Source organism: Physeter macrocephalus, chromosome 6 (genome assembly GCF_002837175.3).
Source record: "Physeter macrocephalus isolate SW-GA chromosome 6, ASM283717v5, whole genome shotgun sequence".
Taxonomy (NCBI): domain Eukaryota; kingdom Metazoa; phylum Chordata; class Mammalia; order Artiodactyla; family Physeteridae; genus Physeter; species Physeter macrocephalus.
The window spans coordinates 884,983-904,177 of record NC_041219.1 but is presented as its reverse complement, the minus strand read 5'-3'; the positions used below and the strand labels follow the sequence as shown (position 1 = coordinate 904,177).

Genomic DNA, 19,195 nt, shown 5'->3' with positions numbered 1-19,195 from the left:
AGCCCCCGCTCGCCACAACTAGAGAAAGCCCGCGTGCAGCAATGAAGACCCAACGTAGCCAAAAATAAATAAATTAAATAATTAAATTTAAAAAATAATAATGAACGACATTTAACAAAATTTCTACTGTATTTAGAAATAAACAGAGGGGGCTTCCCTGGCGGTCCAGTGGTTAAGACTCTGCGCTCCCAATTCAGGGGGCACGGATTCAATCCCTGGTCAGGGAACTGAGACCCTACATGCCGCACAGCCAAAATAAATAAATAAATAAAAATAAACAGATTCATGGAGTTCCCTGGTGGTCTAGTGATTAGGATTTGGCGCTTTCACTGCCGGGGCCCAGGTTCAACCCCTGGTTGGGGAACTGAGATCCCATAAGCCGTGCTAAGCAGCCAAGATTTTAAAAAAGAAAAAGAAATAAACACAGATTCAAAATAAAAAAACAACCTAAACCTATAACTAATTCTGAAGCTTTTTAGTCTAGTGAATTTTAGAACCTTGCCATTTGTTTTCTGGCTAAGAAGTTTAAAGAAAAAAAAAGATGAAAATACATTAATAATTAACAGTAAATGTCATTAGAGTGTAGAATTATGAGTATTTTCTTGTTTTCATTTTTCCTGTATTTTCCAATTCTCTTGCTTTTCTATATCATCTACTGGACAAAAAGATTAAAATAAGGACTTACCTGTTTCAAAATATGAAGATAATCATAACAAAATCCAATAATGTTAGAAGAGATGTCATCATCCTCATGAATTAGGAGCTGCAACATCAGTGCCACTTTTGTTTCAATAGCTTGTAGTGCCTCTTGAGCATTCTTGATATCCCCATTCTTAATTAATTTAGTCCAGCTAACTATCAATGACTGTCCCATTCCATTTACCAGTTTAGAAAATCTGGCCAGGAAGTCAACATCTTCTTCCTACAAATGATCAATACAGACTTCAATTTAAAACCAACCACCTAAGAGGGAAAACTCTAAACTTAGGTATGGGTCAAGTGCCAATCATAGGAGCCATTTTTATTTTTATTTTATTTATTTATTTTTTATTTTTGGCTGTGTTGGGTCTTCGTTGCTGTGCACCGGCTTTCTCTAGTTGCAGCGAGCCGGGGCTACTCTTCGTTGCAGTGCGTGGGCTTCTCATTGCAGTGCTCTAGGCACGCGGGCTTCAGCAGTTGTGGCATGGGGGCTCAGTAGTTGTGGCTCATGGGCTCTAGAGCACAGGCTCAGTAGTTGTGGCGCACGGGCTTAGTTGCTCCACAGCATGTGGGACCTTCCCGGACCACGGCTCGAACCCATGTCCCCTGCATTGGCAGGCGGATTCTTAACCACTGCGCCACCAGGGAAGTCCCAGGAGTCATTTTTAAGCTAACATTAGACACTAACAATTCTACCATTTTGACTGGGAAATCTTAAGAATTTGAATTCTTCTACTATTATTATCCACTAGTACTAACTCTTCAAAGCAACTATTTTTAATGATTATAGTCATGTAGACATTGCCAACTTATAAAAGCTTAAAAAAAGAGATCTGTGGTTTCAAAACCTTCTCTCTAAACTGCTGAATTTAGTAAATATGCTCTAATAAAGTTAATGCTGCCATATTATACTACGTATAAGAATTTACAACAGTTCTTTCTGATACTATTTAATTTGAACCTCAACTGCACTACAAAGAGATAAAACTGCTATTATAATAACCTGCCTAAGGTCACATCAGCACTAATTCTAGAACTTAAAATTAGGTTATTTTCATTAATTATCCTTATGATGTTTCCTACAGAAAGATTTTTACCTTCACCATTTTAAATCTTTTACCAGGGACTAAATAAGACAATTATTAGTAGTGTAAGAAAACACTACTATTTGTCAGCTAGGAAAATACCAGAGGTGTTGTACTCCTGACATATCAACAATACAAAGACTTCTCAGTAATTCTTTACCAATATCACAGGTAAAATTAAAAATAAAAACCTTCAAATTCAGTTTCTAAATTACTAATTTACCACACTCAGCCCTAATTCTGCTGAGGCTAAACTTTAACAGCTCAAATGAATGTGATGAAAATATAACATTTATAATTGAGTCTAATTTAGGTCAAAATGCATTGCCATGCTTCTTAAAGTGTGGTCCATGAACCAGCAGTATCACAGTCTCACCTGAGAGTTTGTTAGAAACACACAATTTTAAGTACCATCCCAGATCTTCAAGTTTAAGTCTGGTATAATCTATTGTTCAAGGCAAATGTTACAGATAACATTATGGCTTTCTAGATACAATGTTTCATTATTATAATGTCAAGGAAGTTTCCAGCATTTAAAAACAAAACAAAAAGAAAGAAAAAGAAAAGGAAAGCATATTTAAATTACTGCCTATTTCAAAACCTTATTCATAAATTTACTGACCTGGTCAATGCTGAAAAACCCAGCAGACTGTAATACTTGACACAAAGATTCTACTAGTTTCATTTTATCAACAGGATCCATTCCTTTATTTACAATTTCAAATAAACAATCACATGCTTCTTCCCGTAGAACTTCTATTGACATATGACCTAGCAGCATATTTATAAACCTGGCAATGGTGAAATAAAATTGTTACAATATTTTCAAATTCATGAGTTTTACATACTGTATTTTGCAGGTTTCTATTTTAAAAATATAGGTTAACTTACCTATCATTGGCTATAAGGGATAAGTCTATCCAAGAGACATAAGCCCCAACTACTTCAAGGCACTGACATGTTACTTCTGAATTAGTATACTGATAATTTTGTAGGATTTGGTACCATGATTCCACCAAGTTTGGAATGCACTGTTCCCTCATGGTATCTTTTATGAGAGTATTCCTACGAGCCTCCTAAAAGACAAAACAAAGTACCAAATACACAATTAAAGTAGATTACCTCCCAAAATAATGTTTAACATCTGAATAATAGTTGCACACAGTAATTTCCTCACCACTAAACTTCCAGACTTGTTAACACATTCCCTGCCGCTGTTTCCTATTTATCTGCTCTAAAATCATAACCTGTGATTCTTTCTAATTCCTCCTTCCATTCTACTCATTTCCTCAGACATAATTTCTTATTAAACACAAACTATAAATAAACATTGCTTAGAAATCTTAACCATGTGATAAAACTTATTTCTCAATATTATACAAATACTTAAAATTACTTAAGAGAATAGCAATTACTTAAATGTTACAAACATATTTGACATACAATGACCTCAAATTATCAGACACATTTGAATTAAGCTATTTCTATTGTGTTCTTTAAGAAAAAGGAGAAACTTATATTGGGTAATACAGAAATAGAGAAAGACTAAGGTGATGGGCTATGTGACTGAGAATACAGAAGAACCCAGCACTGATTCATAAGTAATGCTTTTTCCTCACTCGGTGACTATAAAGCAGTAATAAACATAGGCCACATTTGTCTACAGATTCATAGGAAAAAATCAGTTTGTGTATTTCTCTAGAGAAAGTTCTTGCCTGGTTAAAAAAAAATCTGAATACTCTAATTTCACCCTACACCTGGAAAAAAAAAAAACCGAAGTTTAAATTCCTTTGTAAAACAAAATTCAAAATGTTGAGTAAATTTATAAGTATTCTTAATAAAGTTTTATCTCAAAAAAATAAAAAACCCTTCTTGATCCTTTTATTATATGCCCACCATCTCCTACAATATCTCCATTAAAAACTTAAAATTAATAGGAAGTTACTTGCCTCTGATGTATGTACCACATCACGATCCACCAACTCTGAATCAATAGCCATGAGAATTCGGAGGTACAGATCTACTCCCCTTGGATTTAGGTCCACTACTGAGAGAATGTCAAAAAAAAACTTGGGCCATTTAGTGAGATATTCTGTAACAAAAAGCAAGGCGAAGACTTGGGCTGCTTTATTTCGTATAAAGGTCTTCTCTGGTTGGGGATTCAGCATCTGACAAACAAGAGAAATAGTTCATAAAATTAAATGTAAATGGAAAAGACTCAAACGTTGTTTTCCTATTTATCATTAATAGGCAAAACCCCACCAAACTTCACCAGGCTCTAGAACAGCTGTGCAACAAATATGCTTGAGAATTACCAAAGTTCTGAGATGACTAGCCAGATGGAGAACAATCAAATGAACATAGGTGCTAATGGTTACACCTCACTCTCATACTTTCAGAGAAAAGTTTCATGGGCAGAGCATTAGTAGTTCCTATAATTTTTTCTAAGAAGAAAAAAAATTCAATGATTTTTCTTCTAGCTGCTTGCTCTTTAAGGAAGATAAACATCCTAGCTACACAACTGCTTTAATATGTTAAGATTAGCTAAAATTAATGAAAAAGAATATAGTGAATAAAGAACTCTATTGGCTCCTTTGAAAAGGGCTCTTTGTTAAGAGGCTGTCCAGGAGGGCTCACCTTAAGTGTGAACAGAAAAGGAACTTTTGTCAAGTAGTTAAAAAAATATTACATTTTAAAACCAAAGTTTCCACCATGTGTCATGGACAGAATGACAGCTTCAATTATCAGTATAATTTTAAGTTATTGCTAAGTTTTCATCTACTCGTGATCTTCGAAAACAGCACTTTCTAAAAGAGCTACATGATGAAATGGAGGATAAATGAGTGACATTTTTGAGGTGAAGCTGCAAACTCTTGCAAAAATAAAAATGTAAATATCTGGCAATTTGAGGTACTAAATGTAAAAACTACTATTTTACCTGAGCTTGAAGCCAAGATATGAGTGTCTCCCTAATCAGTTGTTGTTGAACAGTAGTTAGTTCTGAATATCTGTTCAAAATAGAGAAGAAAAATAACAATGATAATGTTTAGTGTCTGTGGTTTTAAAAAAGTAACAGCCTCTTATAAATTTGAAAGAGAAAATTTGTATAGCAATCGACTATCTGAAATTCCCTAAAACAAACTGGTAATATCTCATCACTGCTTTAAAGACAGGGGTGGGAGAGGCAGGTGGGGTATCAATACTGATCTTTGTTTTGTGGTCCAGTTCATGTTAAAACAAAATGGCAGCTACACAATTTTTCAGACGAAAATACATCCATGGTCTCAGGTCTGTGGTTTACAGAATAAATCAGTAGGCAAACTAAGGATCCCCAGAGCAGCAATTCACTGTTTTTACTTATATTAGGCAGGGGCTCTAAATGCAAGTGCCCACACTGCCACTCAACTCTAACAGAGAGTCATCGTTCAGAGAAACAGGCTCAGTATTGCTAGATCTTCTAATTTTTTCCAGAGAAGCTGGAAATCTGTCTTTTTCCTGTGAAATGACTGGATTTTTATATGTAACCAATGAACTCAGTATTTTTAAAACACTTTTTGGGATAAATCAAAATACATCTATGAGCTGGATATGACATATACCATCAATTTACAACATATGTTATGGTGTCCCCAAAGAGGGAAAAACTAATTTAAAAAATGGCCTCTCAGGACTGCCCTGGTGGTGCAGTGGTTAAGAATCTGCCTGCCAATGCAGGGGTTACGGGTTCGATCCCTGGTCCAGGAAGATCCCACAAGTCATGGAGCAACTAAGCCCGTACACAACTACTGAAGCCCGCACGCCTAGAGGCCGTGCTCTGCAACAAGAGAAGCCACCGCAATGAAAAACCTGGGCACCACAACGAAGAGTAGCCCCTGCTCGCTGCAACTAGAGAAAGCCTGAGTGCAGCAACAAAGACCCAACGTAGTCAAAAAGAAATTAATTAGTTAATTATTTTAAAAGTTAAAAAAAAAATGGCCTCCTCCCACAAATCTCAGGGAGAAAAACCTTACTTGTATTTAACTTGATGTTCTAGTACTTGAAAGCAGAAAAATTTAATGTGATCATCACTGAAAAAGAAAAAAAAGAAAAATTAGATAAGCAGAATATGAATTAGGGAAAACAAATCAAAGGTAAAATAGTAATGAATAAACTACAGTTGAAAAGTTTCTCAAACTAGACCTTTGGCTTATTGATCTCAAGTTTTACATTCACATCCATTTGTTTAAAAAGCTAAGAGAACTTTTTATGTTATACAATATTCAATGGAAATCTGGCAAGTGGAATAACCAAAAAAATTTAAGATGCACTTTAAGTACATACAGTGCTTTTGCAAACAGAAGGCATTCCCCCTAAATTCTAGATGTTAGGATTCCCAGAACAACTCCTACGTTTTACAATAGAAAGGCTAGATGTAAAATTACAAATGGTAGAACAGCCAGAGACTGAGTCAAAGCAGAAATGGTCATCAAAGTCATACTTAAAAGTTCTACTGCAGTCAAATCCAAAGCAAGCAGTCACCTGGACTGGCAGTCCAGCCCCAAAAATTCATACAGAAAACCAAGTTACCAATATATTGCCCTTATAAAAGGGGAGTAAAAACCAACACCCACCCATTATCCACTTCCAACTGTGTCTCTAGGGGTGACAGCAGAGCTGCAGTGAGCTAGCTACAAACTCTGACCGAGTCCCTTTAGTGAACAACAATCTGTTCATCTTAAGACAGTTGGTCTGGGCCAGGCTTAGTCATGGAACAATTTTTCATATACAAAGCTAACTAGTCAATACAAGAATGGAGATGTTATCTTCATTTAGACTCTATCAATTAACCAAAAAATAATAATAATTTCACACTTAAGAAAATGAAACTTAACTTTTAAAAGTTTTTTAAAAAGTTACGTTTAATTTGCATCTCTTCTAAGACCCTAGGGTTTCTAATCTTATCATGGATGGCACTGAAGCTTTAACTAATTATATGACTTAGATCTTCCACTCAAAATATAAACTATAGGGAGCCTTAATTAAAAGCCAGCCCTTATTTACTCTAAGACATATAGATATTCTCAAAACCAACTTTCACTAAACTGGAGCACTTCCTTTCGGCTATAAAATGTAGTGACTGATACCCACAGCATGCCAAGAACTCTAGCTAGGAGTCATCATTGACCCCTATATACTTCTACTCCCACTAGTAGAGTTGTTTATTTACAACTAGTCAGCTGTGTTTCCCCAAGCCTCACTATGTGCATTGTACTTCTTTTGTATGTAAGTAACTTAATTATTATATAAACTAATGAAATGAGTATGATGACAGTTTATAGTTTCATAAAAATTAAGTTGAATGCTTTAGAAAGAGTTCATAGGAAGTCACATTGCAGGGGGAAAACCTTGGACCTATGTGATGTGAGACAGAACTTGGAGAGATAGGAACAAATAAATAAAAAGTTTAGAAATCTGTACTCACTGTTCCTCAATCCACTACAGGGACCCAAAGTGGAAATTACAGAGGACCAATTATGGGTGTGATCAACGTTGAGAATGACGAAGTGAATGTTAGTGGCATATATGCAAAGAAAAGTCCTTGGTCCAATATCAAAAGATTAGTAACTAAGTGTTTATATACTTTAAATTAAAATTAAAAATTAAGATATATATAATTTTTTATTACCTCCTTTACCAACTTTTTAGAAAACCAACTATCCCTCTCCATCATAAGAAGATAAGGAAGTTTCTATTGTATAGAAACTATATGCCACTTGGGATCTACTGCCAGGTACTCAGAATAAGGCAAAGGATATTTTAATGAGAAATCAATTCTGGAATGGCCAAATTATTAGTTTACTATTTTTCTCATTTCTACACTGAATAGTTTTCCAAAATATAAGTCATAAAATGTTTTTATGAAAACATTTTCCAAACAGGTAAATGTAACAATCCTGTCAAGTTCACAAAAATTTAAATTCTCCTACAAATCATGCAAATTTTGTTTTAATCACCTGTACGTCCTCTGTGCCAGAGCTTCTGCACACACCTGCCAGGCATCTGGGGAAATCTTTAACTGCTCAAAATAGGCCAGGGCCTGTAAGATTGCAAAGCAGAAAATGCATTTGGAATAGTCAATCTCAATTCTCTGCCAATACTCAATAAAGTTTTCTGGAAGTAGCAAACTAACAACAAAAAGTGACTAAATAAAAAATAGCTAAACATTGAATTCAGGCCTCTGAGTATGTGCAACTTAGTGATCATTCCTAGGAAAAAGGTTAAGTAAAAAACAAATTCCATCAGTTGGATACTCCAACCTGTTTCTTCACAGGAAAGGAGACAACACAAAAATGCCCTGCAGATATCTATGAATTATTAGGAAGATCAAAGAGAAAACACTCAAGTGCTGTGTCAAGTGCTATACTACTGAAGTATATGCAATTATAAAATGGTATATAAACAATACTTTTCCTATTTAATAGCAAACATGCTATTAAAGAGGTGATTATAAAACATGAAACATACTCTGTATGTCATTCGATCTACTGTTTAACAGAAAAGGAGTTATTTAAAATCTTCAGCTATATCATGTAAGTTTCCTAAAAAGTGACATTAAAGTTGGAGTTCAACTGCTTGATATGAAGTTTGCAGAAGTACCAAATAATTGAAATGGTCAAAGTTTTAGGAAATGTGTTTCTCATCCCTGTATTCGCGAACTCTGGGGCCTGTCCTAAGAGCAAGTATACTCTAGAATGGATGCAGCACCAAGTCCATATGCTCTCTACCACTGTTGGGGAAATGGGAGTGACTTCGGCCACTCTTCCCTTAGTATGTTGCAACTGGAATCAATGACAGATGCAGGTTTCACATATGACAATGGACAAACAGTAATCTCACCAACTTGTAAAAAAATATCTCAGTCAGGAAAATAACACATAATCTCTAGAAACACTGCTAAGTGATTTTAAAGCAATTACATATCGATATAAACCCTGAAATTAGTTAGAAACAATATTAAGCCTTAGAGGAACCTAATTTCAATTAGCCAGTATATTTTTTTAAATGTGGTTTGTGCCCCATCCATGATGAAGACAATTTTATTGGTCTTGACCAGCGATTTTTAAAATGAAACAGAATATCAGAGTGCACTGCACCTAGCAAGAATAACTATTATTTTGTGTAATTTGTTTTAGTCATGTGTGTATATGTCATATATTCATGTGTATATGTGTCTGTATTTATATATATACATACATACACACACACACATGCATATATTGTCAAGATATAAAATTATTTTTTCCTTTCAGTTAGAGGTTAAAAAAAAATAAGCAGCAAAAAATCCACTGTATTTAGGTGATAGTTTCCCATGTTATGTAACTGTATGAATGAAGAATGGGTTTTCAGACGTGGTCTCAGTGGCTGCTCCCACTGACAGAGGACCAGATAAATGAACATGAGCAGATGAAGAAGATCACCAAATACTATCTTAAGTGTAAGTAACAGCTATCTTTAGAAATTAAGAATATAGGAACCCAAGCAGCTGCAAAATAATCTAGTTCAGGTGTCTTAACAATATCTATTCCATGAAACCTAGAGTTTCCTTTAGGAATACCTCAGGGGCCAGGGCAGGGGACAATGCTGAAGTCAATCGTATACTGCATTACCACCTAATATTTCACTTACCAAAAGAGGTGGGGGAGGTGTGATTCAGCTGCTAGAATTGTCACTGACATACCACTTTCTTTAATAGCAAGTTTTAAACCAAAGATAGATATTCTATTTTTTTAAGTGATAATAACTTGAAAAATTTCAGTTTTAGCTAGTCTTTGCACTCTGAATCCATGTGATACCAGCATCAAAAAAAAAACTGTGGCAATGACGAACAAGTAAAAGCTTTTATCACCCAGTTCTCTCTCGTACCTTCTTTCTAATGCTCCACTGTGTCGAAGTGGCAATAGAGTCAGTTCAGCTACTTATTGCCCATGTAGAAAACAGAACTACAGACAGACAATTGGGAACCAGGGTTGGTAGTCATTTATCTTACTACGAAACTGAATTAAGTTCCCACTACTCTTGAATTCCAATATCAGGACTATCAGAACTCACTTTTCCTTAAGATTCCTTGTTTTTCATCCTAATTGTTACGCAGGTTGGCTTAATGGGATATCAAATTAAGCCTGCACCAGGATGCCTAACATATGCCTATGACTGATAGAACCCATTTTTATTGATTAAAAACCTAACTTCTATATTAAAACCATTGCCAGTGTACTAGTTTTACTTTTCTGAAAAAGAAAATCATGGCACATTAAAAAAAAAAACCTGTCGGATGGTGGAATTTAATTATAAAACAAAGGATTTCAAAAAAGGAATGTAAAAAATAACAGAGAAGTTTATTTAATAACTAAACAAATAGTCAAAGATTTTAGTTATAATAACTATGCAGTACCAACCAGACTAAAGGTACAGGTCTATGATGCTTCGACTATGTGACTAAGGGTTTGAAGGCAGGTAGCTTACACTCCCATGAAAAGAAATATTTGTCCATACACAGAAGACATGGACTTTTAATGACTTTTCATGTCCTAACCAGTTTGATAGGTATCTTGTAATTAGCTATTTAAATCTCAATTCTTGTTATTTACCTCCATCTGGAGGGCTGGTTACTTCTTTTAACAGCAGAGACATGCACATGATACTATGCTGGAAACCCCTGGAAATTTTTTACTACTTAAAAAAATCTCTGCTTAAAAGCAGAAAAATTGCTATTTTTTGTGAAATTGTTAAATTGCTATTTTTTGTGAAATTGTTAACCTCGTTTAGCTCATTTATAAAAAATATTCTTTGCTATGAGAAGTAGAAAGAAGAAAATGACTCTCCATCCACTTACCCTATACTTCAAACCACCCACGCATCTTTAAAAAATTTAATTATAGGCTTGTTCTTTAGATTCTTCTATCATTCAGCCATAGTCATGATTACAGGTGTAGGCTAAATTGTGTAGGCTAAATTATGTTTAATTGTTTATACTTACCCAAATATCCCAGCACCTCATAATGGATTCTTTGTCATGTGATCATTTTACATAACCTGATGGCATATCATAACTGCTTACTTACATGTCTAAACAACAAGGATGTTAACTATCACTAACATGAGGGTTAAGCAACTTGTTTAGACCAAACCAAGCAATGGGAAAACATAATATGTACACCGGCTACTATGGAAAGTCCCTTGAACAATCCTTTGCATTACAACTTTTAAATAATTAGAAATAGTGATGTGACATAAAGACCTGCCTTGAATTACATGAGATACTAATACTTTTAAGCCAACTAAAGAGAAAATAAATCACAATCACTCACTGTTTCTGTATTCAGAATATAGTCAAATACCTCAAATTTGTTTCTCTATTCATTTCCACCCAAATTAAACCTTTATCAGATGTATATTTTTGATTCAAGTCCTCTAATGCAAATCTTTCCGTAACATGCTTTAAAAAATGATTAAGCCAACTTAACTTACCCTTTGCCTGAAGTCTGAATCAGCATTTGGATTTAGCCCTAAAAGAGCCTGTTCATCCATCCCTGCTGCTATACTTGGAGTTTTCTGATTACAATAGGCGTGCACTCTGATCCCACAGAAGAATCCACAAACATCTGCACACACACACACAAAGTTGAAAGAAAACAATACTTGATAAACAAAATAGATGCTTATCCAGAATATCATAACAAGCGGTAACATTATGCAAAGAAGTTTAAGAGTTAAAAGAACTTTTGAACCTATCCAAATTACAACTAAAGGAGCCTAAGTCTCAGAAGATTGGGTCTGCTAAATACTCCGCAAATGTGTAATTTCGAAAAATCTAAGGTATGCCATTAAGGTTCTCAAATGCTTTTCTTCAAGATCAGTAAAGTACAGAGAGTAATTCTTTTTCTTGAAATAGAAGTATCTAATTTATGTTATCACCATCTCCAGTAAAGTGCAATTGTGCAACTATATTAAGTTTAAAAAAAGACAAATCCAGATCATCTTATTATACTAATTATAATACTTGCTTACTGCCATTTATCAATATCACAATCCCTTAAAAAAATTAGAATGGCTGACTAAATACGGATCTCAGAGTGCCTTTCTGGAGAGTCTACCAAGTACTTCAGGAGAAGTCAAATGAAAAAGCAGCTAAAGAGTGAAAAACAAGCCATTTAGCTTTTGAAAAATGGGCTAGCTCTGCCTTTTACAGATCTCTGCTCTTGCCAGCCCAATTCCAGAAATGTATTTCAAAAACTGTTTTCTAACAGTAGCTATAAAAATTGACAACACTGATTTTTCTTATTTAAGAACTTTTTTTAGTCTCTGGAAAATACTGCATTTTTTCACAATATAGGGTCTAACGTTCTCAAGTAAGAACATGACCAGCTCCAAAGCCAACTTGGTTTCTGATAAAATGTATATTTATTTGCAGAAACAAAGAACAAACTCTACCTGAGGTAGGGAGACAAGGTCTTACTACTCCTATTAAAAGGTTGTAAGGCTTTTTAAAAAAAATTATCATAACCAATTAGACCATAACTGATCTAACCAAAGAGAAGATCAGAGCCTAAAGGGGTCAAGAACCTAAACGGGGGATGTGGTATGGAAGGGGTCACAGCCTTTCGGGAATGGTAAGACCAGGATCAGATCCAGGTTAGAAGACTCCTACTACAACATGCTTTTCTGTCTCCCCGGCTCTGCCTGAATCAAATGATAAATCAGGATATGTGCTGAGAGCCTTGGAGAAGAAAGCTTGACCCCTTCTCTTACGGTTACCATCATACTTGCAGACTACACAGATGCAGTGTAACTCCCCACTGCCCTCAGGATTAAGATCCAAACACTTTTCAACGATTCCTCACCATTCTGCACCCTAACCCAGCAAGGCCAGTGGTATTCTGCCTTTCATCTTCTTTGGACACATCGCTCTTTCCTTGTTAGTTAACCTCTGCTTGTTCTTCAGAATTCACCTTAGAGGTCACCTCTTTCAAAAACGCTTCTTTGTCCCCTATTGTTCAACTCTCCCAAACCGGATTAGATGCCCCACCTAAGTGCTGATACATTGTCACTGTCTGCTTACTACTTTTCTCTCATTAACCTTAAAGGGAAGGAGGGACTGTCTAAGTATTTGTCACTGTGTCCCTAGGACATAATATAACATACATTTTGGATGTGGAAAGACCTGTATTGGTACTCTGATCTTGTCATTTTCAAACCAGGGCCACATAGACAACTAACAAACCTGAGAGAGAGAGCCCTTTCTATGAAATGGGAAAAAGAGCATCTGACTCAAAGTTGTAAAGACTTCAATGACATAAGGTATGTAAAGCATGCCTGGAACCTAGTGGGTCCTCAATAGGTTATCTATCATTCAGAGCTAGGCACATGAGGGAATAGGAACTACTTGGAGCAATCTAGATTTCTTATACTAGTAAACTAGCATTTTGAACAGATGGAAAACCAAAAAGGTACTGCTGAAAATGTGGTGACAATTCCCCTGAAAAATGCACACACAGAGGGCTTCCCTGGTGGCGCAGTGGTTGAGAGTCTGCCTGCCGATGCAGGGGACACGGGTTCGACCCCTGGTCTGGGAAGATCCCACATGCCGCGGAGCGGCTGGGCCCGTGAGCCATGGCCGCTGAGCCTGCGCGTCCGGAGCCTGTGCTCCGCAACGGGAGAGGCCACAACGAGAGGCCCGCGTACCGCAAAGAAAAAAAAGCACACACAGAAAGAAAAGACAATCTGAATTTCTATGAATCCCAGATTAAGTCCTATAAAAGATTCCTTGAATTTGGCATGGCCTTAGGGAAAACTGCGTAAACTTGGTCACTTTGATTTTATCAAGGGAAACAGCAAGTGGTCCTAAGAAAAAACATCGCAAACAAAACAACTTAAGGAAACAAAACTTGTTACAGTTGTCAGTACAGAAAGAATCCCCCACGGAGAAGGCATTTGGATAATAATCAACATGCAATGGTAAATTACTTACATGTATGCAAAAAACTGAAAAGTTACAACCTGTGCAAAAAGGTGACAATTTTCCCAGTAAAAGGTTGTGCATAATGTTCTAACACCGCATAGCGGTGCAGGCTTAAACATTTGTTACAATGTGATAAACACTTCAATTTCGCATCTAGCAAATGTTCTGGGGGAAGGCGAGCAACATAATTGAAATATCAAGCCCTAACTCTCCCATGTATAGCCATTAAATGAAGAATCAAAACAATCTGGAAAAATTCCTCTATACCTACTGACGACTGTTCAAAGACCAGGACTGAATCTTTCCAGCCTTTTAACACCACTCTGACAAGTCGCTTTAATAAAACGTAACTTCCCTCAGTAACAACTAGCACTTTGAAACAGTGCTAGTTGTTACAATTAGCACTTTCAAAAGGTACTCCTTTTTTCGGGTTACAGGGAAACATCACGCTTCTCTACTCCTGCGGAATTGTGAGGAACGGAAAAGCAAAAATGGCGTGCCGTGCTGGCAAATTACTACACAGAAATAATACTTTTTTCTTTTTTGTCCTGGGACGGGGGTCGGGGGTGGGGTGGGAGGAATCAAGTTTGAGGTCTCTGCAGCTGAACTGGTGGAACACGCTACAAGTATTACAAACGGGCTCGGCCACTTTTACTATATCGGGGGCCACAGGCAATGGGGGCCCTCCTCGACCGGCCTTGCTCCCTTCCTTCCCCCGGATCCCTCCCCTAAAGGGAGCCTCGTGGCAACTCGGGTGATGAAACACGCGGCAACAAGCGGCCACGCAATGCGGACGCGCTCAGCCTCGGCGGCCGCAGCTTGTACCCACCCCCACCCAGTCCGCCCAGCCTCTGGGAGCATCGCAATGGAGGGCCCGACCCGCACCACTCCCCGACATGGGAGATCCCCGGGCCAGTCCTCCCGGCCAACTTCCCCGCAGCCTCGCGTGGACCGAGTCGGGTCCGAGTCCCGCCCCGAGCCCCGAGTCACCTTCCCTATCACTCCATCCCGCCTCCCCGCCTGCACTCCCAAGGGCCGGTCAGCAGAGCGGAGCGGCGCCGCAAGCAGGGAGCGGGGAGAGCGGCCCTCGCCCTTGTCACCGTCGTCCTCCGCCACGGCCGCAGCGCTAACCCCGGAGACAGAGCTGGCCGGGGCCGCGCGCCTCTCGCTGCTCCGCGTCCCCTGGCGCCTTCTATTGCGTGGCGCCGGGCAGGCAAGCTAGCAAGCTGGCGGGCGGGGTCGGCGCCCCAGGAAGGGAAAGAGCGCGATGGCCAGCTAACGCTGCTGCCGCCGTCGCCGCTGAGTCAGCGCGAAGCGCGCTCCCCGCGTCGGCGCCGCGCGGACCAAAGCCAGCAGCCTCATGGAGAGTGCGGACTACGGCCCGCGAACCCGGACCGAGAGCCTACAACTCCCAGCATGCAATGTGCAGGCGACACTTCCGGGCGATGGGGCGCACGCGCTCGCCGGGCTCTCGCCGGGCGCTCGCCAGGAGGCGTGGTCGCCGGGGTCTCTGGTGCATGCTGGGATGGGGGTTCCTAGGAGTCTCTCTTGGTTGTTGAGTCCCTTTCTGTTTCTGCGCCGGGACAGAGACCCAGGGTTGGGTTTGCTTAGCACGTTCCATAAAGGCTTAGGTAGGTAGTTGGCAGGTTAGAGTATGGAGCCCCGGAGAGCCTCACGACGTGGTCCAAACCACGTGTGAGTCAGTTGTTTAATTATTCTCTTTTGTGGTCCCACGTGTTCCCCCGCGTGAGGATGCTCCGAGGAGCGCTGAAAATTTTTAATTTCCACTTTGAACGTACCAGTATTCTTGTCATTCGTGAAAAGAAGGAGCGCTTTCTTAGGAAGTCCTACTCGTAGGTTCCTTCTATGATACTGTTACTTCGTTTATTCATTCACCGATTAGTTTATTAATACTGAGTAGAGGTAGTGTAGGCACAGGTTGCGTAGATTTGGTTCTCAGCTCGCCCCACTCCCGTCACCTACCACCCCGCTCACTAGTTGTTAACCTCAGTTTCAGGCACGTTACATAATCTATCTGTACTTAAGTTTACTCATCAGTGAAACGGTGGATGGTATTGACCTCAAAGTGTTGTTGGCAGGATTAAATTAATACATGTGTTTGGCATACAATAAGTGCTCGTTATTTAGGTTTCATTGTTGATTGTTAAGTATGTACTGAATACAGACTAGGTTGCCCTCACTGGAACTACAGTGAAAAACAAAACTTGGGAGAGGGGAATGGGAGGAAAAGTAGAATAAAATTAACCATTTAACAGCTACATTTATTTAGTGACCGGCCATGTGCGAGACACTGCACCAGGCATTTCATATATAAAGTATCTCGAATCACTTTTGCATCACGCTTGTAACTTACTCGTTTAAAATGTCAGGCTAGGATTCGTGTCCTATTACAGTGTATCCCCAGTGTCTAGTACCATGCCAGCCTGTAGTTACAACTCAATAAGTGAACAATATGGAGGCCTAATGCTAATCGTGGTCTAAGTGGCTCCAAAGTCTGTAATATGTTCAGTGTATTCCACTCTATCATCCTAAAGAACCTCAAAATACAGTCTATTTTATTGTTACCGTCTATATTTGCCTTTTTCATTTGTAAATTCATTTTGTGGATACTTCATATGGGGAAGTTTATCTACAGCTTATCTGGTATCTATAGCTTATCTACAGTTTATCTAATAACACTGGCCCTTTATGGTAGTTCAAATACCTAGGATTGTAAAAATCTCTGAATTTTGTAAATTCATGTTATTTCGTAACAAATAAGGAAACTACTTGGAATCTACCTGAAGAGGATCTGAGAGGGATATTAAATTTGACCATTCTGTATTCTGGTTCCCCCATCCATAAAGGGATGGACAGTTTCCCATCTCGGACTAATATAAAATGCCAGTTATCAAAATGTTGACAGAGCTGTGATTATTTTAACTTAAAGCATGTGTGCTTGCACATGGCAATGCTTTTATGTACTAATTGTCAACATTTTAGAGCATTTATTATGTGCCAGGAACAGTCCTGAATGTTCAGATGTTAATCCTCACAACAAGGTACTATCATTACGCCCATTTTATAGATGAGGAAACGGCAGTGCATAAAAGTTAAGTAGCAGAACTGGGATTCAAACGCGCATAGTCTGACCCTAGAGTCTGTGCTTCTAACTCCTGTCTCTCAAATGAAGGTCCACTAAATGGTGATGACGCTGTAGAACTATTGTACTAAGTCAGTTTTTCTTCCTATAAATATGGTGAGGCACCTCTCTTATAACAATAAAACATTGTTCCTGTCCCATATTTCCCTTTTTTTTCAATTGCCAGAGTACTTGAAAGAATTAGGATAGATAACATTTATATATTTCATTATGGTTTACAATATGTCTCCATATAACTTTTCTAATTTGTTCCTCTTAACCTTGTAGGGATGGAGCAGATATCATCATCATGATCATCATCATTGTCATCATGATCATCATCATTTTTAATTTACAGAAAAGGAAACAGGGGCTTCCTTGGTGGCACAGTGGTTAAGAATCTGCCTGCCAATGCAGGGGACATGGGTTCGAGCCCTGGTCTGGGAAGATCCCTCATGCCGCAGAGCAACTAAGCCCGTGCGCCACAACTACTGAGCCTGTGCTCTAGAGCCAATGAGCCACAACTACTGAGCCCACGTGCCACAACTACTGAAGCCTGTGCACCTAGAGCCCGTGCTCTGCAACAAGAGAAGCCACTGCAATGAGAAGCCCGCGCACCACAACAAAGAGCAGCCCCCACTCGCCGCAACTAGAGAAAGCCCACGCGCAGCAACGAAGACCCAATGCAGCCAAAAATAAATAAATAAATAAATAAATAAAACAGGTGGATCTATTTTAAGTAACTTATACTAAGCCACATAGCTAGTAAATGGTGGGCTAGAACCCTAGATTCTTGATTCTAGATTTCCTGTCTTCAGGACACCACATATGTTGCCTACACTTAATCTTCCAGTCTCTCACTTATTGTAATCTGTTTTCTGTTCCCAAATCACTCTACTAAACTCTTACAAATGATCCAACCCTGTGACCATTTTTATTAATTTATTTCAACTTTTCTGTTGACTATTTCCTTCCTCCTTGAAATTCTCTCCTCTCTTGACTCTGACCCTGTGTTATCCTCAAAATCCTTTTATTTTTTTTGATGACTACTCTGTCTTCACTGCACTCCTCCTTTTGTTCTCTTTACCATGTCTTCCCCAAGGCTGCCTTCTTAGCCATCTGGCTTTCTGTTTTCTGCACTTGCTCTCAGTAATTATTTCCATGGCTTCAACACTCATTTCTATGAAGATGATCTCCCATTCTCTACTTCTGGTTCTAAGATTCTGTACTCCTAACTTGTGTTACAAGACACCTACACATCTCACCAGCATGTCAACTCTTAACATGTCCAGAACCAAAGTCGTGATCTTACCCACAAAATACATCTCCCTCCTGATGTGGCTATTTCTGCCAATGCATTCAACTCCTCAACATAACTCAGTGCTCTTAGGGTCAGTTTGTTGCTTTCATGTTCCGTGATCCAGTTCAATTTCAGCATAGTGCTGTCACATCTATCTTTTCTGTTCCTTTCCTTATTTCCTCTACCTTACATTAGGCTTTCAAAGCTTCTCTCATGGACTTACTGAAGGAAACTTATCCATTACTTGAAAGTTATCTTTAGGTTGTGAGACTGCAGGTGATTTTTTTTATCTTCCTTGTAACTTTTTGGTTTAAAAAAAAATTCTCCACAGTGAACATGTAGTCCATTCATTATAAAAAAAAGAAAAAAAAACTTAAAAAAACCGACTATAATAAAAGAAAAAAAGAAACAGTTTCATTCACTCTTTGAGAATTTATTGAATACTACCTCCCTCATGAAGTGTTTCCACATTTCCACAACCAGGCTTGTTTGATCATTTCTTTGATGTTGTGCTTTTTTTTTCATACCTCTCATGTTATTAATATATTTTAATATGTTTTTATTTTGTATTAAATTTGTGTGGTTGTCTTACTCACCTATTAGTCAATTCTTGAAGACTGAAAATAAGTTTTATCCTGATTCTGTTTGTGGGTAATAATTTCTCTGTAAATATCTGTGAAATGTATTGAATTGAACCCGAATAATATAATATGAGCTGATAACCACTGAGTTCTGTGCCAGATTCTCTTATTTGTCTCAAAGCTTATTAAGCCTAGTGTCATTGTCACCAAAAGCTCATTCATGATGGGCTTCCTGGCCGAGAAAGAAGTTGGAAAATAGGTCAGGTGAGCTGTCTTTATTGGGTTCTTCTAGTCCAATCATTGGTTTCTTTTAGAGTAAGTGGGTGTGAAGCAGGAAGCCTGAGGCAGAACAGAGCACTGGGGCATCATTTAGTAAAAGAAAAAGTTGTT

General features: G+C 38.3%; 1 protein-coding gene across 6 annotated transcripts in view; it reads right to left on the bottom strand.

Annotated features, from left to right (window-relative positions):
• XPOT (exportin for tRNA) overlaps nucleotides 1-15,121 on the bottom strand; it is a 38,370-nt gene extending 23,249 nt beyond the window's left edge. Inside the window, exons 1-9 of one of the 6 annotated variants that reach the window (XM_007122616.4) lie at nucleotides 14,773-15,121; nucleotides 11,292-11,425; nucleotides 7,778-7,860; nucleotides 5,795-5,851; nucleotides 4,723-4,792; nucleotides 3,734-3,952; nucleotides 2,676-2,860; nucleotides 2,407-2,575; nucleotides 686-922 (exon numbers count right to left, since the gene is read on the bottom strand). In XM_007122616.4, coding sequence (XP_007122678.1) covers nucleotides 686-922; nucleotides 2,407-2,575; nucleotides 2,676-2,860; nucleotides 3,734-3,952; nucleotides 4,723-4,792; nucleotides 5,795-5,851; nucleotides 7,778-7,860; nucleotides 11,292-11,351 — 1,080 coding nt within the window. In that variant the 5' untranslated portion in view covers nucleotides 11,352-11,425; nucleotides 14,773-15,121. Of the gene's footprint in view, nucleotides 1-685; nucleotides 923-2,406; nucleotides 2,576-2,675; nucleotides 2,861-3,733; nucleotides 3,953-4,722; nucleotides 4,793-5,794; nucleotides 5,852-7,777; nucleotides 7,861-11,291; nucleotides 12,627-12,664; nucleotides 13,734-14,772 lie in introns of those variants that run through there. The other 5 variants (XM_007122617.4, XM_028490346.2, XM_007122618.4 and 2 more) reach the window with 5 other exon arrangements.
• Nucleotides 15,122-19,195: the final 4,074 nt, after the last annotated feature.